The sequence below is a fragment of the Ambystoma mexicanum genome, chromosome 7q, assembly GCF_040938575.1.
Source record: "Ambystoma mexicanum isolate Mex_15411 chromosome 7q, UKY_AmexF1_1, whole genome shotgun sequence".
NCBI lineage: Eukaryota > Metazoa > Chordata > Amphibia > Caudata > Ambystomatidae > Ambystoma > Ambystoma mexicanum.
The window spans coordinates 642,893,109-642,916,274 of NC_090941.1; the positions used below are offsets into that span (position 1 = coordinate 642,893,109).

Consider the following 23,166-nt stretch of genomic DNA (forward strand, 5'->3'; position numbering starts at 1 on the left):
TGTCTCCCTACTCGACCAAAGAGAAATACACTCGCCCAATGGTGACTGGAGACAAAATATTTACTACTGTTTTCTGCAGAATGGTGCCTGTTACCATAAGCACACTTCATATTTTGCACAATGCTGCCACTGAAAGGCCAGCCATGCGCACTGAAATCTTGATTTGCCATGTACTGCCAGTGAAGGAAGTTTGCAGTAAATGTCAAATGCAAGTTTCAAACCTCCCAATACTTGCCAGCAGGGTCTAGTGCCATGCAAATGGTACTCGTCCTTCAAAAAATCTCCCTGAGAGCTGGCAGATAGATTTTGCGAGCCCTGGATTGTATCTATTAGGTCACTTTTTTTTAAATAGGAGGTAGTTGGATTATATCAACAGTTATGCCAGTATGGAATGAATCTCAAAAATCTCATAACATTTTCAATTGTATTCATTTCTTTACTTTAAAACGCAACAAAAAGATTGTTGTTGTGGAACAGTGCATATAGTATAAAGCACAATAAAAAACACAAAACTATTAGTGACCAATTATCCTTTGAAAATAGGAGAATGTGTATTTAGTAAACACAATTGACTTTTTGACAACATTAGGAACTATTACGATCTTGTTTGTCAGCAACCTGTGATTAGATTCAAAGTTAGACTCTTAATTTAATTCATCACTAGAATTTAAAACTCGACATATTTCTGTTCTCTACGCTAGTATGGAACATTCATCAGGAGGTGCGTCACTTTAGTTGTGGTTACAGTAAAAATGTAGATAGAATCAATTTTCATAATGTGGAGTCTTCTAGTCACTCTGTATGGTGTAACTGTTCATAAAGCATACAAACGAAAAGGTAAGCTATAATTGCCCAGGTTCCTTAAGATGCTCATAAGATATCGTGCCTAGAAAGAGATATATTGTTTACCTGTTCCAGTAGGTGGGTATAGTCCTCAATTGATGATATCCTGATTAGAGCAGGAGAGTCAATCATTGCCGAAACAACCTAAGTTTCCTGTTCCAAACCTGTATTTTAAATTAGAGGACTAAGTATTCTGGTATCCAGAAAACATTCTCCCCTACCTTTTTATCGAGGTCACTCTTAACTACATAGGCCTCACCCCTTTTAAAGGCTTTGGGATTGGAGGCATGTGCCAGACCTTTTTTAGGCCCAACTGCCGAAAATGTGCATCATGGCCCGCTAGAGCACCCCAAACCCCTCGATTTCGTACCCTTCTACTGAATTTGGGGATAGAGCATGGAAGGGCCTATGACAGGGCTGTGACTGAGGGTTTGGTGTCTGCATGGTCAACGCTCTTGGGCATATACAACTGGGGGTCTCTCCTCAGTCAGTGTGTTTTCATGCATTATTTGAACGTCTCCCTTTTGTGTGCTTTAATTTATTTATTTATATTTATTTATTTAAATTTTTATAACGTGCCACAAGCTCGTATACCTTGGGGTGCACACAAGCCAAAACAGGAAATGGACAAACAGGAAAGGGGATGGAACTGGACAGGCTGATGTCGGTGCAGAAGAGGGGAAAGGAATTTGTGGTTTTAATCTGTCCCAGGTTGTAGGGCTCGAACGTCGAAATCAGCCTGAATCTGAGCTGGAGGAGTCTGGCTTGAACTTAAGATTCAGAGTGCGGGTTGACTGGTATGGCCTCAAGACGTCAGTGAGGTATGTTGGAGCCTCCCGGATCCAGCACTTGTGTGTCAAAGTCAAGATTTTGTAGTAATGCAGTGTTTCACGGGCATCCAGTGCAGCTCCCTCCTGGCGTTTGTAATATGATCACACCTTGTGAGACCAAAAGTGACTTGCACCCCTCCGTTTTGGGTTACTTGCAGCGATGAAATATTTGCTTGTGAAGTACCAATCAACAGGCTGTTGCAATAGTCCAGCTGAAAATTCACCAGGGCTGAGGCCAATAGAGAGCTATTCCTGGGAGACATAAATGAGCGAATGTGGTAATTCAATAATAAATTAAGTAATTTATTAATGAAGCCGCAAGAGGCCCGAATATGAGCGACATGCTGCTCATATTATGGACCGTCAACTGTATCTGTATTCTAAACATGGTTGTGGTTGTGCTTCATTGTGTACGGAGAAAGCAGGTACTGTGCATGAATCCAGAATTGCATAATGCATGGGGAAGGCATTCACCCTGGCTAATTGGTGTGGGTGAAATATTCATGCGCTGTACTGAGAAAAGCTTTGCTTCTGGCTCTGCAAATACATGAAGGTTTGTGCGTGAACAGGTTGGATGACCCCGGTGTTGAACTTGTCTGGAGTGGCCAGGTCTTTTAGTGGCACACAGATAAGATGTTGCTGTGTCAATGGACACGCCTGCTTTCTAGGGCATGATCTCTGTGCCTCTAGGAGGGATGGTTCTAATGATCTGAAGAGTTGGGTTTCTGCTCTGAGACCAGAGTACTCTTTGGTGCAAAGTCCCAGAGGGACAGACGTTTTATATTGGAAAGTTCTCATCCTGCCGACAGTCAAGGGTTGGGTCCTGGGAAAAGTCCCACATGTCTGGTCATTTTAAAATTGCAAACATCACTTTTACTGCCGAACGGCTGTTCGCCCTTGGATGTTGAATTGCTTTTTTTCATGAGATTTTCCTAACATGAAGATTCTGCAGCATTTCTGCTGCGAGCTAAGAAGGGTGTCATTTTCCCTGCCCAGAAATGACTTTTTTTTCCTCTGTGATATATGCTTTCTATGTTTTTAAAATATCGTTAGTGCTGTAAATCTGTTTGCTCCTATTGCACATCTCATTAATTAATATTTTGTACTCAACATCAGAATATATTAAGCACCAGGGCTTTGCTTGAATTACTTTTCACTAGGGCGAAAACTGCCCATATGTGTGGTGGGATGTGGTCGTTGAAACTGTTTCTGTTAACTTGCATACATGAACGTGAGTCACCTCTGGTCAATAGGTCCAGGTGGGGTTTATTGTACTGTTACTAAATTGCTGTACATTGAAAAGTATATTTGAAACTTCTTAATACATTGCAACTGCAATAATAGTTGGGCACATTTTTACGTTTGACTTTTAGGCAGACACTACCTATAAGCCAGAAGTATTGCATTGAATAGGAGGGAGATGATATGAGGATAGACTCAGTTTGTGGGTGTTTGCTTATAAAACCTTCTGCCCATGGGCATGCTAAACTCTATGGCAAATTCCCACCCAATACCTGCCCCTTCCCGTCCAAAACACACCCGCCTGTTACCTGCAAGTAATCAGCAAATTGTTAATGGCTCAATTGCTCCTGTAAATGGGCTAATGGTGTTATAAACATTTCCTAACCAGCTGTGCCTGAAGCCACTTGATTTAAATCTGTTCCTTGCATCGAAGGCGTTAATACAAGCATTGACAAAGTCAACAGTGTTGTCTTGCACATAAGCATTTTCCAGGCACTGCTTTTATATGCCCAGGTAATGACACCTTTTTGCATCTGTTGCCTATTAATGGTCAGGTACTAAGATTATGGCAGTGCCTAGTAAATGCCCATCCCATGGCTACACAAAAGGCAAAACTGTTGGCTTTGCAAATGCTTGATTCTTTACCAATGTCGCTGTGGTATTGGTTGGTAGTTCCTGCAAAGAAAACAATTACATTTTTCAAACAAATTCTTAATCTAGGCCTGAATGTCTCTGATTAACACTGTTTATGTTTATCGTTGTGTATTACTACATCTGATGAAGCACTGAAGCATAAATAGTGATTTATTAATTTCAGGTCCCAGTTTGAAGAACTGTGTGCCAGTCTCCTACAAAGAATTGAAGCCCCACTTCGTTCACTAATGGAACAGGTTCAGCTCAGAGTGGATGATATAAGTGCTGTGGAAATAATTGGTGGAGCCACCAGAATTCCTGCTGTGAAGGAGAGAATTGCCAAATTCTTTGGCAAAGATGTCAGTACAACTCTCAATGCTGATGAAGCTGTGGCAAGAGGTTGTGCTCTACAGGTAAGACATTTTGTGTAACATATCCTTGTGGATTAGGCATTGCATTTTTGTTTGTTTTAGGATCTCTGTCATGAGTCATAACTGCTGGTCCAGGGGAATTCTAGAACATTTATACAAAAATATGATATCATTTCACATATAGAGTTAGTAAAGTGGAACTACCAACTACGGGATATATTTCATTTAGGGGTTCTAGGTGGCATCTGATAGAGAACAAGAGCAGAGCTCAAGCTCTGTCACTTGGAACACTGAGGTGGAATACACCCTATAGTTGAAAGCTGCTCATCTATAATTTGATGTTGTGTATTGTTCCCCGGTTGCCCTTTTCCGCTGCTTGTGCTATCCTATCTCTTATGGAACAGCATTGAACGGTGTGTAGAGTAGAGGCACACAGGGATTATATACAAAAAATATATGTTTCTCCAGCATGGGGTCATGCATGGATTCACATGCTCATGAATATTCCCCGTCGTTAGGCTGGGAATCCTCGGCAAAAAGAAAGCAGTTTAGCTTTAAACTTAAACTGCTTGTCTCCTTTATAGCCTATCAGTGTCACTTCCCCCCAGCCAATGACACTCATCTTCGTAATCTCCACCCCTGGTGGACATCTTCAGATTTTACTGCACGTGTCGGGAGTCCTCATGCTTCGTTCCTCGAACATCATTCGTTTATTGCTGTTTTTTTAAGAAATTCTCCATCTCATCATCGTCAACGGTCACGTGGCAACTACCAGCAGTGGGGACCCATTCTCAGCGAAGATCTTCAATCCGTCGTCGGATCTTCAGCTCGTGGTGCCTCAGGCCTAGGCTTCGACCAACACCTCAACACCTCGACCATGACGGATGCCATGAAGAAAAGCCTCTTCCGGACCTTTGAAAGCTGCAGCCTGAAGAATAGCTTCATCGAGGATCAGCACCTCAAGTGCATTTACTGTCTTCATCCCAACCACAATGCAAACAGATGCTCAATTTGTCAATCCTTTTTGCCGAAGACTCAGAAGGACTGCCACCGGATGTTGTTTGCATGGATTGAGGAAGGTAAGGCCTCAGATGTGGCCTTTGGGGGTAATCATGCCTCTTGCAGGGCCAGCAGGTCCACTGAGCGTACTCCCTCTAGTATGAGGTCGAGGTCCTTTGAGGGTGCTACCTCTGCAGAGATCCCAAAAAAGCCAAAATCCTACACTCCCTTCGACTTCCTCGTCAACGGACGCATCGGCTGCGGAACCAAAAGGATCCTCACCGTTGCCGGCTCCATCAATGGTTAGCCTACCGGCTGGTGGGTTACCTCTGTCCACTAGGAAATTAGTGCCCTCGTCCAAGCACAGATAATCGAAGAGCAGATCTTCTAAGGACATGTCACCGGTTCCACCACCATTAACCGCCGTTGTCGACACAAGCCTCGTCGACAACTTCATCCATGAAGACATTTGCCCTCTGACCATTGCCTCATCCATAACCCTGTCGACGAAGTAAATGAAAAGAAGGTTTCCTTCAGCGGCAGCTGCGCCAAAAGGTTCCTTAACAACACTTTACCTTTAAACGGTCACCACGCCCAGAGTGTCTGTAGCCTCTTTCCCGAAGTGCTCTGATCTGGTAAGAGACATGCCTCCAGCTCTGGAATTCCTGGCCAGACCCCCTTTTTACTCTGGCTTCCCTTAAGTCACCAGCTATCTACATCAGTTCTGAAGAGCACCTGCCTTGAGATTTTTATTCTGATCAGGAAGCGGGCCATGGGCAGCCTGACCCATTATGCTCATACCTCATGAGGGGTCACCGACCCATGAGCCTTCTTAGCCGTTTAGCAAGGTGCTCAGTCCCAGTTCATGTTCCTACGGTACTGACTGCACCTGTGCTGAGAGACATATCCTAATCACCCTACACACTCTGTTGGCTGAAATTCAGCAGCGATTGCCCACTGCTCCTATGCCTGCTATTATACCTGTTCCAGCCAGGACTCATCCAAAGCCACATCAGCATCAGCCAACACCACCTCATAAGGCACCTGTCACCTCTCAGCCAGTGCTAGGGGCCCCACCCCCTATGGCAGGAGAGCCAGTTCACACAGACACTGGCATGGACACCGACACCACCGGTACTCACACAGTAAGTTTGACAACTATATTCACGCAGATGGGGAACCTTCGGATGTCGATGAGTCCGCCAGGGCCTCTCCCCCAAACAAAATTGTCTCTTTCCACTCCATCATCTCAAAAGCTGCCAAACTCTTCAACCTGGTGCCAGAAGAGAAGAAGAAGGATGGCTTCCTTTTTGAGCGGCGTGAATTCACTAAAAAGACCTTTGTATCAGACCCTCTGGGTGACATATGGGAGGATGGGCTGGCAGTCATGAAGGCTCTGAATAATGCGCCTGCTAAGCGTGACCGATTGGAGAAGAGATATTGGGTTCCAGATTTGGCCCAGAGATGCCACAGATCTCATCCTTCACCGGACTCGATAGTATCGGCTGCCGCCAGGAAGAGGTCCTCCAATCCCTCTTTGTCATCCATGGTGCCTCCGGACCAGGAAGGCAAGAAGCCCAATGCTGCAGGGAAGCGTATTATCATCACGGCAGCCTCCACCATCAAGGCCGCCAACGCCCTTGCCATTCTGTCAAGGTACGACAGGGAGCTGTGGTAGAAAGCTGGGGCCCATCCTTAACTTCCGCCCTGATCACAAGGAGGTCGAAGCCTTGGCCCTATTCCAGGAAGTGAGATAGCTTCCAACCACGCCATCACTGTTGCTCTCGACATAGCAGACTCCGGCTTCTGCCAGATGGGGAATAGTGTGTCTTTCTAACACCACGCGTGTGAGACTTGCAGCTCTCTGTCATCGTTCATTGAAGAATTGTTTTTCCTGCTGGAGAGAGATCTTTCACACTTCACCATCCAGTCATCTGAAGGACATTGTGGCCAAGACCTTGCGTCACAAGAAGGTAGGCCCTTTATTCTCAAAGGCACCCCAGTCCGCAGACTCCTTCCCGGGACCTCTGGCTGGGAGGGGTCCCTCGGACTCTGGCACTGGCTACCAAGTCTACCTGCTCCCCAACCAACGGGCCCCGGGCAATCCACTGAGGGGCGTGTCAGCTCTTCTTTTTCTTCTTCATCTTCTGCATCAGGGTGCGAGGGGCTTTCGAGCCCTGGTTCCAGGCGCAAGCTTGAAGCACAGTCGCATATGACTACCAGCTTGACAGCTGAGGGCAAAAAGCCTTCCGGAGCCCTCTCCGAAGTCGTGACACAGTGTATGATTCAACACAAAGCCTGCTGCCTGGCCTACCGGAGCCCTCTGTTATGTTATACAAATTTGTAAAGCGCAGCGTCCACCCGAAGGCTTCTTGGCGCTAAAAGGTAACAGCAGATATCTGCGGTGGGTACTTCTGCTTCAGCACAGGGTTCCGGGGCCCTCCCTCCCAGGGCGTGACGCAGGCTCCCAAAATGGCGGATAAGCATGTGGCTGAGTCTACAGGCGTCCCCATTACCCTCCTATTGGGCTGTGCAGGGAGGTTCCTGTTCTCTTCCTTTGGGGAGCGGTTCCGGGCCTCACTGTCCAGGTGGGTGGTCCCCACAGAGAGATATCTATGCTACCCAACCGTTTGGATACCCTTCGAAGGTACGTCTCTGCTTTAATCAGCACAGAAGGCCCTGTGCTTCGGCTGGCCATGCTCCCTCTTGTGACCCGTCGGCCTGTGAGGATCATTTTTACAAGCGCTTCCTCTTGCTTATATGCTCTCCGCAGATGGCCATGACTTCCTTTAGACGGTGGTACCCCTGGTGGTGTTTTCAAGGTGCCTGGGCCCTTGGGCCCCCCTCCAGTTCCACCGGGGATCCTGGTACTGCAGCCTGTGGGTGCTCCTGTCCAGGTCCCCTCTCCTCCTCCAAATCTTCCGGCTGCACCACCTCAAATGCCCACACTATGCAGCCTTCTCCGGGCGCGGAGCAGGGGGACCCCTCCAACACCGCCCCAGCAGGACCCTGACACCCCTCTGCCTGACAAAAACGAGTAGGGGCTGGGAGGGGGTGATGACGACACGCAGAAAGAGAAGCCTTCCACACCGGTGAAATCGTTTCATGAACGTATTCACGGGATAGCAGAGTTTTGAGGGGTGTCACATCTGAAGCAGGCTCCCCAAGAGCCAGGAGGGCTGGCAGAGGTTTTGGCCTTGTACGCCACGGGCCGCTCAGGCATTCCTCTGCAAAAAGATGTACTGTCTTTGGCCAATAAGGTTTGGGAAAATGCTTGTGCCAAGGCATAGATGAGCAAGAAACTGGACGGCCGCTTTCGGCTCCTAGATGGGGAACTAGTCCTTCTAGCATCACATCCAAACTCTTTGGTCGTTGCGGCTGAGTCTTTATATTCAAAGTTTTTCTCTTTTTCCTCTTTTGCCGTTGCCGCCTCCAACTGTTTGTCCAAAGAGGACAAGGCTCTCAAGTCTTTTGGCAAGATATATGCGAATTTCTCAATTTCTGCTATGCTCCCCACCTCCCTGGTAAGTCAGGCATCCTTCAAGGTGGATCTAACGATGGCTGGTGTGGTTGTGCAGGATCTTATGGAGTTCACAGTCTCCCATATTGACAAAGCCTGTAGGGGCCTCTGCTTGGGTGTTGAGGTAAGGCGAACAGCGTGGATGCATTCAACAAAATGTTACTCTTGATTAGCAGGATAGGATCCTCGACCTCCCATTCGAGGGGTTGTATCTGTTCCATGCGTCGACTAATGACGAACTGGCAAAAAAGAAGTCTTCCACCCAGACTGCGATGTCCTTGGCAATCCTAACAAGGATGGGTTAGAAGTCCTACCCAAAGAGTCAGGGCTGGTCGGACTTCAAGCCACTCGCCAACAAGACAGGTCACCCTGCTCTGCCTCCTCCACTCTTGTTTCTGATGGCAAAAAACAATGATGTCTTGGTCAGGGACCACAGTTCTCCCGTAGAGGGGTGGCTGGCTCTCTTTGTGAGCAACTGGAAGTATTTTTTCTCAAATCTATGGATTCTGTCAGTAGTCTCTGCTGGGTTCAGTCTCCCTCTTCCTTTCCCCTTCCCTTCGACACTTCCTGACCAACTCGACTACTTCAGCATGGTGGTTGGACCTTATGGCTTCATCCGTGCTCACAGTCCGGCATGCCAGACTAAAAATGAGATGCCTTCAGCCCCACCTGCTATCCAATTGGGACTAGGAAAATGGGGGCACAGACAGACAACCCATTCCCCTGTATCTTCTTCCAGATCTTCACTGGCGACTCCTCAACAGCAGTGTTGCGGTGGGAGCCCCCTTCTATTAGCCGGAAACTGGTGGTGATGAAGGCTTACTCCTTCCTAGGTTTGGGGGTGACTCTGGGCTGCGACTCGATTCATGTTGCATGGTCCAGGGCGGAGACCCTCCTTCATATCAATCTTCTGGAGCTTAGGGCGGTGGGCCTAGCACTCAAGGCTTTCTTGCTGGTCATCAGAGGCAAAGAGGCTCTGGTCAGGCCTGACAATTCAACAGCAATATTCTACTTGAACGAGGGGGGAGAGGGAGGGTGATCTCCCGTCCTATGCATAGAAGCAGTGTTCATCTGGGAGTGGGCCTTGGCAGAGGGGTCCTGGATCTCTGCGGTTCATCTCCCCGGGGACAGCAATGCGGAGGCGGACCAGCTCAGCCGCTTGGGGTTCAGCAACTACAAGTGGGAATTGCATACCAACTGCTTGTTACCTATCTTCCAGAGGTAGGGGTTTCTGGGTCTGCTTTGCCTCAGAACTCGGGGAAAGGGATGACTGGGGGACGCATTCCAGCTTTGCTTGCACAGCTGCAGGTTCTATGTGTTTCCTTCTCTTCCGTTGCTCCTGCCGACCCTCTGCAAGTTTTGGGCCTCGTGGGCTGCTGCCTTATCTTGATGCCCCCCTCCCCCAAGAGGTCAGCAATGCAAGACTCGCTACTATCTTTAGTAGTCTCAAGTTTAAACATTTGTTTTAGATCTAAACCATAGTATAGGAGCTATGGGAAAACCTCCTAGAATTCACAATACTAACCCTCACACTAAACAACATAAACATTTAAATAAACATGAAAACAACATAAATGAAAGGTTACCAAACAAGCACTTTCTTGGATGACTTCTACTCTTTCTGGGCAGATCTTGTTCCCCCAGAAATATTCCAAGGTCACTTCTTCCAAGGAAAAGAAAAGTCTTGAAAAGTTCCAGAGAAACAAAAGTTTGCACAAATGAAAATCCATTGGTAGCAGTTCTTGTTTGCTTGCTGAAACGATTCCCCTTTCCAATTTCCACATAGAAAATAACAGTACCAGTGGGATTCCTGGATATCCTCTCTCCAGGAAAAGATTAAAAAGTTGAAGACAAAAGTACCACTAATGCTTAACAACTCTGCTTACTCCTATGTCCTGTCCCCTTTCCTCCATACTGTATGGACGTCCCTCACTAGGAACGGGAGACTGAACCTTTTTCACCAGAAAAATCTTCTTCCCCTTTAAATTTAGATGTGCGCAGGGGTGCGGCCCTGGGAGCATGCACTCCCCTGACTCCGCCCACCGGTGCCACTTCTCAGTCCTCTTTTCTGCATCAACGGGAACGGACCACTTTAACCAGTGCTCCTGGGTTAGGCCTACGGCCTAGTAATTCCATGCGCTCTTCCCCGGAGAAGTACTTTTGTCTTCCTTTTCTTTTTCCAATCAGGTACCGCTTTGTCCTCAGGCACCATGCTCCTCCCTGGCGCATGCCGACGTCCACAGGCTTCAGCAGGTGTCCAGCCTGCAAGGGTCTGTTCCCTATGTCCAACCCCCCCACGCCCTCTGTCTCTGCTGCCTTGCTGCGCCCTAGTTCTGGACTCATGTCTAAAGGGGCACCTGTACGCAGCACTACTGGCGCCACTGCTGAGGGCACTCCACCTTCCAGGCCCCTTCCTGAGATGCAGGGTAGGCCTCAACCCCTGCTGCATCGCGACCTAGAGGAAGCTGGGCCCAGCGCGGCAAGCGCCACGACACAGGCATGTGGCACGCAGCCGGACAAAATAGCTGCCGGGCCAGACAAAACCGCGCCTCACCCGACGCATCCCCGTTCGGGGACCAGGTAGGGGAAATGAGTTTCCAGGTGGGACTGGGCATCTTCTGGCACTTGGCCCACAGCATATCCATCAGCGTCCCAAGGCAGATACACTTCTCCACGATCAGCAAGACAAGATGCGCCCAGGTCCCAGCATCTCAGGGCCCTGCGCCTATGCCAGCTCCTCCAAGCGCTCCTCCGCCATGTGAAGACAGGGTTTTTTACATGTTGCTTTCTCTCATGAGGTCCCCACAGATGGCAGTCATCCTTGGGGATATTATTAGGGACATGCTAGCCCTGGTACAGCCGCTGGCACCCACGGCCACCCTGCCATTGGGTCTAGCTCCTCCGTTTCCAACGCAGCCTCTGATGCCAGCTCAATCCCTACGACACCGGCTCTCATGCCTGTGCCAGTGACAGCAGCCCCTGCCCCACTGATGTAGCAACCTCTGGCACCTGTCAGGATGCCAGAGCTCCCTGCACCGAATGATTAGTGGGCCTGGCTGAATATCTGGGTATCCCAGAACCAGAGGTGGAGCAACCAGAGGCGGGGGTACTGGCAGAGGTTCTCACTCCAATGGAGAAGGACGTTGTCACTTTTGCCAAAAAAGAATGGCTCAAACCACACTCGACACAGCCTATCAATAGGCGCCTCGACGCCAAGTATAGGCAAATGGAAGGGGACCCTGTCTTACTGTTGGCGCACTCCCAACCACATTATTGTATGATTTCGGCAGCCTCACTCTATTTAAAGCCTCAATCATCCTCAGCTACATCAGCCTCAGCACTCCTGGGTAAGGAGGAGAAAGTTCTGGAAGCATATGGAAAGAAAGTCTATTCCAACGTTTCACTTCATCTGCACCAGTCCAATGCGAATGCCATGCTGGCGGCGGTCAATCAGAGGCTCTGTCAAGAGATTGCCGATTTCCTTCCTGAACTCCCGGTGCAGATCCAGACCTGCTTCAAGGCGGGGCTGGCAGAAGCCAAAATAGCATTACAGGACATTATGGAATATACGGTGGCCCACATTGACACCTCAGGGCGTGCCATATGTATAGCTATCAACATGAGAAGACCACCTGACTATGGGCTACTAAGTTCAATCCTGTTGTCCAGGAGCATATGCTGGACCTTCCTTTCGAGGGGGGGGCGATCTGTTCCATTCTGCTACGGACGAGGAATTAAATGAGAAGGATAGCTCTCAGACTGCCAAGTCCTTATCTGTCCTCACTAAATCCACCCCTGAGGCATACAGCCAGGTGCACTAGCGCTTAGACAAGGGCCAGTCCTTCAGAGGCGTCAGGGGCTTCCAGGAGAGATGGTCCAGACAGCCAGACAGAGCCCCGAGCCAGCACAGGCAAAAACAGCACATATCAGTCCCCCTCCCCAGCCTCAGAGGGGAAAAAGGCTATCACATAACCATCCGGATCCACAAGTCTCCAGTGGGGGGCAGGCTTGCCCTTCATGCCCAAAGCTGGCGTACAAGGTTCTCAGAATCCTGGATCATCTCTGTGGTATCCGCAAGCTTCCGGCTCCCTATCCCTCCTCCTCCTCCTCTTCCTCTCTCCCCTCCGCTCCCACAGATTTGTAGAGCAACTTTGTTGGCTCAAATTCGCTCGCTCATAGAGAACCAGGCAGTGGAGGAAGTCCCATCCTCGCAGCATGGTCTGGGCTTCTATTCACAGATTTTCCCCATACACAAGAAGAACCAGGCGGGCCTGAGAGTTGTGTTGGACCTTTCCAACTTCAACCTTTTCCTTCCCCTGCAAAAGTTCAAGATGGTTCCCCCAGCTCTTATTGCAGAAACATTGTGTGCGGGAGACTGGATGTGCTCCCTGGATCTGAAGAATGCCTACCTACACGTCCCGATTTGTCAACCCCCTCGGTCCTGTCTGAGGTTCAGGATCATGGGTTTTCATTTCCAATACAAGGTTCTGCCATTTGGCCTCAGGTTGGCCCCTAAGGTCTTCAAAAGGCTTATGAAGGTGGTGGTAGCCCTGCTCAGGGCCCAGGGCCGCCACATCTACCCATACCTAGATGACTAGCAAGTCAACGCAGGGTCTCTGGAGACAGTCCAGCACACTGCCCTTATGGATACACTGCACAAACGGGGATTCTCCATCAATCTCAAGGAGTCACAATTGGAGCCGACCCAGAGTCTCACCTTCCTCGGCATAATCTGTGATACAAGCTCCAAGAGGATTTCCCCTCAGAGAATAGGATCACAGCCATCAGCAGAGCAGTGACCGCGGCATGGTGGTACCAGATCCTCGTGGGCATCATGGCGGCATGTCTCCTGACCGTGCTGCAAACCAGGCTCAAATTGAGACAATTGCAACTGCACTTCGCAGCCTCCTGGAGTCAGGAAACGGGTCCTCAGGCGGAGCAGGTCAGCATCCACCAGACCAGGTCCTGGTGGAGGTGATAACATCACCTCCACCAGGACCTGGTCTGGTGGAACTACAACCTGCGGATAGGCAAGCCCTTCCCGCAACCAGTACCTCAGGTCACCATCACCACAGACTCATCCCTAGAGGGCTGGGGAGCTACCCTCGGCAACAGCAGTGTCCCCGGTGTATGGTCCTGTCAAGAACAGGCGCCCCACGTTAACTGGCTCGAATTGATGGCCATCTGGCTCGCTCTCAAAACCTTCCTCCCAATCATCAGCGGCAAAGCTATTCTCATTCAGACGGACAGCTCCACCAGCCTGTATTACATCAAGAAGCAGGGTGGCACCAGGTCTCCTCCCCTCTGCACTCTAGCCGTCAGCATTTGGGAGTGGGCTCTGGTAAACAGCATACACGTGGCAGCAATCCACCTTCCGGGGGAATCCAACCTAGAGGCGGACATACTAAGCAGGCTGGGTGCGGACAACTACTAAAGGCAGTTGGAGGATCATGTCCTTCAGGGGATCTTCAACAAATGGAGTCATCCTCAGTTGGATCTCTTCACCACCTGGTCTAACAGAAGGTGCGCCCAGTTCGTGTCCTGGCAGGGAAAAAGCAGGGGCTCTCTGGGCGATGCAATGCAGATACCATGGGACAACTTGAACGCACATGCCTTCCTTCCCACTCCAGTGGTACACAGGGTAATCTGCAAGATCAGGGAGGCCCGGCACCTTCGCATCATCCTGATAGCTCTGTAGTGGCCAGTAAGGCCATAGTTCTCGGAACTACTCAGCCTGTCGGATCACCCCCCGGTGCACCTCCCGCTGGATTCAGTACGCGTACTCTCGCAACAGGGAGGCACGGTCATACACTTGGCCACCCAGAGGTTAACAAGTCACAATGAGGCATCTGCATCTGTCACAAGCTAACCTAGACATCATACAGGGAGCTAGGAGCGATGCTACCAGGAGCCAGTACAAAAGCAAGTGGACCAGGTTTTGTCACTGGGCAGAATCAAAAGACTTTGATCTCTGGAGTACATTCTATCCTTCTCTGCGCACCTCGCACATTCGGTGGTGCAGGTAGATGTATGATGCACCTATCTGGCGGCCATCGGAGCCTACAGGAACTCAGAGGAGGAGGTATTCTCATCCTCTAATCCAGTGGTTAAGACACCTGGCGGGTCTGACCAGGCTTTAAGCGCCTATCAAAATACCACATCCCCTGTGGGAACACATTGTGGTCTTGGGCAACCTTGCACATAAACCATTCGAATCCTATGGCGTACGCGAACATGGCTAGTCACCATCAAGACGGCCCTCCTAGTGGGCCTTAACTCGGCACGCCAGATCAGTTAAATCTAGGCTCTGATTGCTTCAGAGCCTTATACTACTTTTCATAAGGGCAAATTTAGAACCCACCCTGCATTCCTACCTAAGTTTGTCTCCCCCTTTCACCTAAATGAGGAGATAGTGCTACCAACGTTCTTCACAGACCCCAAGGATGATGCTCAGAGGGTATTGCACTGTTTGGACGTCAGGCGGGTGTTGAGATACTACCTGGACAGGACCAAGAGCTTCCGCAGATCGGACACCCCCATTGGCGGGTCAAAGCCAGTCAGGCCTAAAAGGCTTCCATAGCAAGGTGTACGGTTACCGCCATTAAGGAGGTATATGAGGGGCTGCACACACCTCTTCCTGCAAATATGCATGCCCACACAATCAGAGCTAAAGCCACAGCAGTTGCTTTCCAGAGTCACGTCCTGTGGCAAGTGATCAGCAAGGCGGCTACATGAACAACACCCTCAGCCTTCTGCAAGCACTACTGCTTGGATGCCGGCCCCAAGTCGGACGCTGCATTTGGTCAGGCAGTGTCAAGGTACATGTTTTCCTAACAGAGCACCCCTCCACACTACATTCAGTTGTAATCACCCATACAGTATGGAGGAAAGGGGACTATGGACACTACAGTGAGTAATTTATAATATTTGCAACTCCTGCAGCGTCTGCTATATACAGTTTTGTCAGGATGCTTCTGCTTAGGAATTGCTATCTCTCCAGCAACTCCCTTGATGACAATTTGAGCGCAGGCTCCCTTGCACCACAGTTGTCTATTGACTTCTGCTACATTTGACTACTGCAGTTCTGACAATTGTTTTTGTGACCACAGTTCTGCTGCTCTGCTTCTATTGCAATTTATAAGGTTAGGCAAACTCCACAAGACTTCTTCAAACTCTATAGGTTGGCAAGGCACTCTTCTATCTTGTGTCACAAAAAAGGGTAGCTTCTTTGCCTTTTCTTCTGCCTTGTAGTTACCAACTACAGTTATTTTGAACAAGTATCCAGTCCCCTGGCGTTCAATGACACTGTTTCTTCTATTGTATTTCCAAGGCTACAGTGCCACTCTTTCTACCCTTGTATAACCTTTATCGCTCCTAGTTTCGGAAGTCTCTGGGATATGTAAGGAAGGCATGGTATAAAACAGTAACACAGACACAAGTGATCACAGTTCAAGGGTGTTTATTTTACTTCAATTGGGTTTGAAAAAAACCTATCTAATCATAAATCTCAAGATGAGAGCAAGCTACGTCCATCAAATAATAATAACGCAATCCTAGTCGAGTCTGTCAAAATAAAAGGGCCTATAGTATAAACCTATTGCCAGTCCTTACTTTAGAATGGATTATGTCCTCCCACGTATTTCTTATCTTTGATATTGCCAATATCCAGCTTTGCTGCATTGGAAAATAAATGTCAGCAGGGGGTGTTGTGCGTCGATGCTTGTCGACTTGATGTCCCTCGGAGGCCTCCGTCTCAATGTCGACATCACCAAAGGTATATGTAGTACGCGCAGTGCTCGTTGGCTCCAGTTCCATTTTTCCGCACTTAAGCTTTGGATATGGTACACTTCGTTCTTTAAGAGGAATATCTTCGATAATTTATTTGAATAAAATCTTAAAATCTTCAAGTGAATTTAAGAGAATGGCTTTGTCATCTGCCTCTTCCACTCTTAAATCTGGTTTCAAGAAATGTTGTGACTGTGTTGCAAAGATGTCCGTTACAGACCCACATAGGCTTTTTTCTATGGTGTCCGGGGTCGACTCATCCGTCATTAGAGTATGAGGACTGCGTGTCTATGATGGCAAAAGCCCTGAGATCCCAGAGGGAAGCTTGCAGCAGGTAGGACCCAAAAATCCCCTTCAACTCTGTCGAAAAAACCAAAAGCTTCAGACGAGTCAAGAACGGTTTCTCCTCGCCGCAAGAACAAACAAACCCGATCACGTAGTGGTTCACACCAATCATCGTTGTCTAAACATGGAAAGACACAGTGCCGTAGATCCCCATCTTCCTCGTCTTCCAGTTCCTCACCGGAACAGGTCGTTTTCCCCACTAAATCTGCCTCACCGGCCCAGTGGGAAGAGTTCAGATTGAAAATGTTAAAGGTATTTGAGAACGCGGCCTTGCCCCCCTCGACTACACCCAAAAGCCATGCTCTGGTTGAAGGACTTCACAAGCAGGCAAGACTCCTCCAGAGAAGTCGAACGATCCCTCCAGTCGAGGAAAAGTCCCCTTGAGGACTGAATTGTCGATGTCATTGACGCCGAAAGACTCAATACCATGAGGGTCGAGAGGTGCGCCATCGACCACATCGGCGCCGATAACCTATGAAAATCCAGATGGTAACCTTTTATCAGATCCTTCAGGCCCTCCAGCTTCCGGTTTGGATGGTATCATTGGACCTTCAGGATGCTTACTTTCATGTGCTGATCCATCACAAGCAGAGACAGTACCTGAGGTGCAACATTGGAGTTTCTCTTATCAGTTTCGAGTTCTGCCATTTGGGATGAACTCCGCCGGAGGGTGTACACCAAACTGATGGCGGTTGTGGCAGCAAGTCTCAGGAGAGGGGGTATTCATGTTTACCCCTACCTAGATGATTGGCTGATCAAGGCCAGTTCCCCGGAACAGGCCTTGGAACATCTGAACTATACCTGTCACTCAACAATAGAGAAGGTGTAGGGCCACTGCCACTGTGCAGAGAAGCAATGCGGCTCTGGTTCTGGGCAATACAAGAAGGAATCTCTCTGTCAGCAGTTCAACTAGCCAGAGAACAGAACACAACGGCGGACGGTCTGAGCAGGCAGAGCGCAGTCTCCCACGAGTGGGAACTAGCTCAGGAAGTCCTTCAAGAGATCTTCACCCTTTGGGGAACCCCTCAAGTGGATCTGTTCGCGACCATTGCCAACCGGAAGTGCAAGCTGTACCGCTCAAGGTAATTTCCCCCAAGAGGAGCTCTAGTAGACGCGTTCGTGTTGGACTGGAAATTTCCACTCGTGTACGCGTTTTCTCCAGTCCCCGTCATTCCTCACATAATTATGAGATTGCGAATGTTCAGGAAATCAATGATCCTAGTTTCCCCGGATTGGGGCAGGAGGACGTGGTACCCCGACCTTCTGGACATGGCCATCTGCCCTTCGATACATCTTGCACAAAGAGAGGACCTTCTCTCGCGAGAGGAGTATCGGGTTCTCCATCCGGATATCAGGACGCTCAAACTTCACGCATGGTTTCTGAGAGGCTGAGATACAAGGATTGGGACCTCCCGGACGACGTAATGGAGATTTTGCTTTCGGCCAGAAGGCCAGTAACTAAATCTTTGTACAGCTGCCATTGGAATACATTCTGTAGCTGGTGTAGAGATAAGAATGCTGACCTATTTACATCTAATACACCAATGGTGTTATCCTTTTTGTTCTGGGACTCCAGATTGGTACCATCAAGGGATACTTGGCGGCACTTTCTATATTTAAGCGCACTTCAGAAAAGGTTTCTTACTTTAAAATACCTCTAATAGTACCATTTTTAAAGGGACTGACAAATGTTTTCTTTCTAATCCCTTTTCAATTCCCAGTTTGGGATCTCAACTTAGTGTTGAAGTTTATGATGGGGGCTCTGTTCGAGCCAATATGCTCCTGTCCCTTGAGGCTACTAACCCTAAAAAACATCTTTTTCTCCAGCATGGGGTCTGGCATGGATTCACATGCTCATGAATATTCCCCGTCGTCAGGCTGGGAATCCTCGGTAAAGAAAAAACCAGTATCAGTTTCGTTTCTGATCTGTCTTTCGTAGTAATAACCAATCACTGGTCTCTGCGTCATACTGACCACAGCCAATGACTGCCCTCTACCTAAGCACCGCCTCTGGCAGCCATCTTCAGATTTTTACCGCACGTTCATGTGTTCGGATCCTCGTGCTATTGCTCTCGAGCGTTAGTGCTATTTTTTCACGTTTTTTCTCAAAAACTTTGTTTTTTCGGTCAAAAGAGCCTCAAGCTCCACCGACTCTCCATCCGATCAACGGGGACCAGTTTCGGATTCGTCTGCGCCCTTCAAGGGTGAAGATTTCGTCGAGCTACGCTTTTGGAGGACTCCAGAAGTTTCTCAGGCCCGGCCATGGCCCAGGAGAAGGGAAGCTCGACGCCCGGAAAGCTGTTCAGGGTCTGCCCTGGATGCCAGCTGCAGAACGTCTTCAAGGAGGACGAACACTCTTTTTGTCTTTACTGTCTACATGAGGACAAGACGCACGTGGAGAAGAACTGTGCGTTTTGCGGCAACATGTCGGAGCGGACCATGAAGGACCGCCATCAACGTCTCGCCAACTGGCTAGAAGGGAAGAGCCCGTCCGGCGAGAAGAAGAGGAAGAAATCCGAGCGGTCTTCTAAGACCTTTGAGGACGCCCCGGCGACGGGGGTCCAACATAAGGCCAAGCACCGCGAGTCCGCTGGCACCGGGAGCGCCGAACGGTCGGGCTCTACGGGCGCCAGGCAGGGCGCACCCTCCCCGGCACCATCAACCACGAGCCAACGCTCTGGGTCGGGTAAGAGGAAGGCCGAGCACCCGGCGAAGCTCCTGGAGAGGCCCCGGTCGAGCTCGAAGGCGGAGGGGGAGCGAGGCAGTGTCCCCCCCTCAAGGATAAGGCGGTGAGCGCACCTAAGGTGGTGAAGGCCTTAATCCATCCGGCCAAGCCCTCTATCGAAACTGTCGCGGCGGCCCTGGCTCAGCCTGTGGAGGCTACACCAGTGGTGGCGACCTCGGGGCTCAGAGTCTCCCTGCCACCTCGGAGGGAGTCCTCTTTTGTGCCCATCGATAGGACCCCAGTGAAATCCCCCGTGGGGAAGAAAAAGGGGGGGCAGGGCGTCGTCGTAGATTCGGCCTCAACCTCGGAGGAGGAGCTGGTCGAGGTCTTAAGCCACGGCCTCGGCGTGGAAGAAGACCGGCCCGTCGGGATGGATCCCGACGCAGGGGACGACGACATCGTCGAGGGTACCGACAGGGCCCCTGATCACCCGTCGGATTCCCCTCTGCCAGCGCCGCGAGACAACTCGGCGGCCATTTTGTTGGCTACACAGTCCTTATGCTCAGAGATAAGGACAAGACTACCGTTGCCGACGGAACCTCTCCCGTCGGGGGACCCAGAACCGGGACCTTCTGGTGTTCCCCCTACCAAGAAAAGAAGGATCCACCCTCCACCTCCTTTTCAGCCGTCGCGCCCCTTCCAGCCCTCCTCCCCGTCCACCCGTGGGGATGATACGGGGACTGACACGGCAGCGACGGGTACGGACGACGAGGTATACGACGAGGATGTACCGTCGTCGCCTCCCACCAGGGCTTCTCCGCCCGACGAGATTGGATCGTTCCACTCAATGATCGCCAGGGCATCCGAGCTTTTCCAACTCTGCCCTGAGGAGAAGAAGAAGGAAGGTTTCCTTTATCAGCGGCGCGAGGCCAAGAGGAAGACGGTCCTCGCGGTGCCTCTATTGGACGACATTTGGGATGAGGGCCTCACCCTCCTCAAGAACCCGTCCACGACGCCAGCTAGAAGAGACCGGTACGAGAAAAAGTACCGGGTCCCGGACACGGCCCCCCTGTGCCTCCGGGCGCAGCCTACTCCAGACTCCGTCGTCTCCGCGGCGGCCAGGAAAAAAGCGGGGGGGTGCGGCCTCCACATTGACTTCCCCACCGGACGGCGAGGGAAAGAAATTGGACGCTATGGGACGCAGAGTCATCTCGTCTGCAGCGACGACAATTAAAGCTGCCAACGCCTTGGCTATCGTGGCCCGATACGACAGGGAGCTCTGGTACAAACTGGCTCCCCTGCTGGACTTCTTGCCGGACGACAAGAGGGCAGAGGCCCTGGAGATCCTGCAGGAAGGTGAGGTGGCTTCGGACCACGCCATTACCGTTGCGACGGACATCGCCGACACTGGGTTCCGCCAGTTGGGCAACGGCGTTTGCCTTAGGCGGCGTGGATGGCTCAAGGCTACGGACTTCCGTCAAGACGTTCAGACCAGAGTCCTGGACATGCCCTTCGATGGGAACAACCTGTTTGGGAAAACAGTGGACGATTCCCTTCAGGCCATTAAAGCGGACACCGAGACGGCCCGGGCCCTTGGAGTTCTGCAACAACGACGGACGCCCTTTCGGAGCAGCGGAGGCAAGGGCGCCTCCAAAGGTTCCGGCGGCGGTTTCTCCTCCTACCGTCAAGCGGCCCGCTCGTCATCTCAGGAGGCCTACAGAGGACGAGGCAAGCCTGGCGGACCCCGCCGTCGTCGCCAAGGACAAGGCGCTAAAGCCTCGTCGAAGCAGGATTGAACCGGCCGGGGGGTCGGGCCCCCACCGAAGCACCCCGGTGGGAGGCCGGCTGGCGAGCTTCGTCAGCGTGTGGGAGTCCATCTCCACCGACCGTTGGGTGCTGGACGCCTTGGCCCGGGGCCACGCGCTCGAGTTTCAAAGAAAGTGTCCGCGCGTCCCCCCCGTGGCCAGGAAAGAACTTCACGTCCCTCAACTTCTCCTGGAGGTGAAGGCGATGCTCAAGAAGGGCGCCATCGAACTCGTCCCAAAGAGGCTTCGGGGCTCCGGAGTCTACTCGAGATACTTCCTCGTGAAGAAGTAGACGGGGGGATGGCGCCCCATCCTGGACCTGCGACGTCTGAACAAGTTCATCAAGGCGCAAAAGTTCCGGATGGTCACCCTCCAGCACGTCCTGGGTCAGCTGGAGGAAGGAGACTTCCTGTCGTCGTTGGATTTGGAGGATGCCTACTTCCATATTCCCATCTTGAAGGGGCACCGAAAATTCCTCAGGTTTGTGGTCCAAGGGCGGCATTACCAGTTCAAAGCCCTCCCCTTCGGTCTACGGTCGGCACCCAGGGTGTTCACCAAGTGCCTTGCACCGGTGGCGGCTCAGCTGCGCCGCGAAGGGATCCACGTCTACCCCTACCTGGACGACTGGCTATTCCGAGCCAAGACAAGGGAGCTCGCCGTGGTTCACACGGCAAGGACCGTCCAACTTCTCACGGACCTGGGATTCTCCGTGAACTACGCCAAATCCCACCTGGTACCCGCGCAAGACACTCTGTTTCTGGGAGCGAGGCTCAACACAGTGTCCCTTCTGGCCTCCCCGTCGGAGGAGAGGACCAGGACCATCCTGGGCAAGGTGCAGTGGATGTTGGTGGCCGACGCGGCCAAGGTGAGGTCCATCAAGTCCCTCCTCGGAATGATGTCTTCCTGCATCTACCTCATTCCCATGTGCAGGCTCCGGATGCGCCCGTTGCAGGAGTTCCTGGACGTGCGCTGGATCCAAACGACGGGCAGCTTCGAGGAAAGGATCACACTCGACGAGAGTTTCCGACGAGCGATCCGGTGGTGGGGCACCCGCGCGCATCTGACGGCGGGCATGGACTTCCAGACCCCAGCCCACCAGGAGACAGTGACCACGGATGCCTCCCTGGAAGGGTGGGGAGCGCACACCGAAAATCTGCACGCAAGAGGCCTTTGGCTCCCGACGGAGAAATCCTTACATATCAACGTCCTGGAGCTACGTGCAGTGTTTTGGGCCCTCAGGTCCTTCCTTCCGTCGCTCAAGGGCAAGATGGTGAGGATCTTCACCGACAACACCACCACCATGTTTTACATCAGAAAACAGGGCGGAACCAGGTCCCCAGCCCTGTCCAAGGAGGCGCAGGGCCTGTGGCATTGGGCAGTCGCCCAAGGGATGTTTCTGGTGCCGTTTCATCTGGCAGGGATAAAAAACACCATCGCCGACTCACTCAGCAGGGAGCTGCGCTCGTGCCACGAGTGGGAACTACGGCAGGATCTAGTGGATCGCCTCTTCCGACGGTGGGGCACACCCCAGATCGACCTGTTCGCGACGGCGACGAACTCCAAGTGCCGGAGGTTCGCCAGCAGGTTTCCCCAGGCGAGGAGCATGGGCGATGCTTTCTCGTTCCCCTGGGAGGGCCTGTTCCTCTACGCGTTCCCTCCTTTGCCACTGCTAATCCGGCTCGTCAACCAGCTCAAGAGGTCACGGTGCAGGATGATCCTCGTCGCACCTGCGTGGCCGAGGCAGATATGGTTCCCGGACCTTCTGGACTTGTCAGCGTCCCCGCCAATCAAGCTGCCGGTGGACGCGTATCTACTCTCCAGGGAAGGAGGCGCCATCCTCCACCACGACCCGAAATCGCTGAACTTGCAGGCCTGGCTCCTGCAGCGCTAGAGTTTGGAGGATATGACATACCGGCCGACTGCAGAGAGGTTCTTGCCAAGGCCAGGGCGTCCTCGACTCTTAAATGCTACGGACACAAATGGAAGAGGTTCTCTGTCTGGTGCCACGCACAGAAGATTAACCCTCTACGGATTACGGCTCCCCAAGTACTGCCGTACCTGCTGACGCTGGCCAAAGCTGGACTGGCACACGCGTCCATCAAGATTCATCTTGCTGCGATCTCCCGAT

General features: G+C 51.2%; 1 protein-coding gene across 1 annotated transcript in view; it reads left to right on the forward strand.

Moving 5' to 3' along the window:
* Positions 1–23,166, forward strand: part of HSPH1 (heat shock protein family H (Hsp110) member 1) — a 2,244,846-nt gene that overhangs the window by 1,036,498 nt on the left and 1,185,182 nt on the right. The window contains exon 8 of the mRNA XM_069639955.1: positions 3,733–3,961. Within this exon, the coding sequence (XP_069496056.1) occupies positions 3,733–3,961 (229 nt within the window). The remainder of the gene's footprint in view (positions 1–3,732; positions 3,962–23,166) is intronic.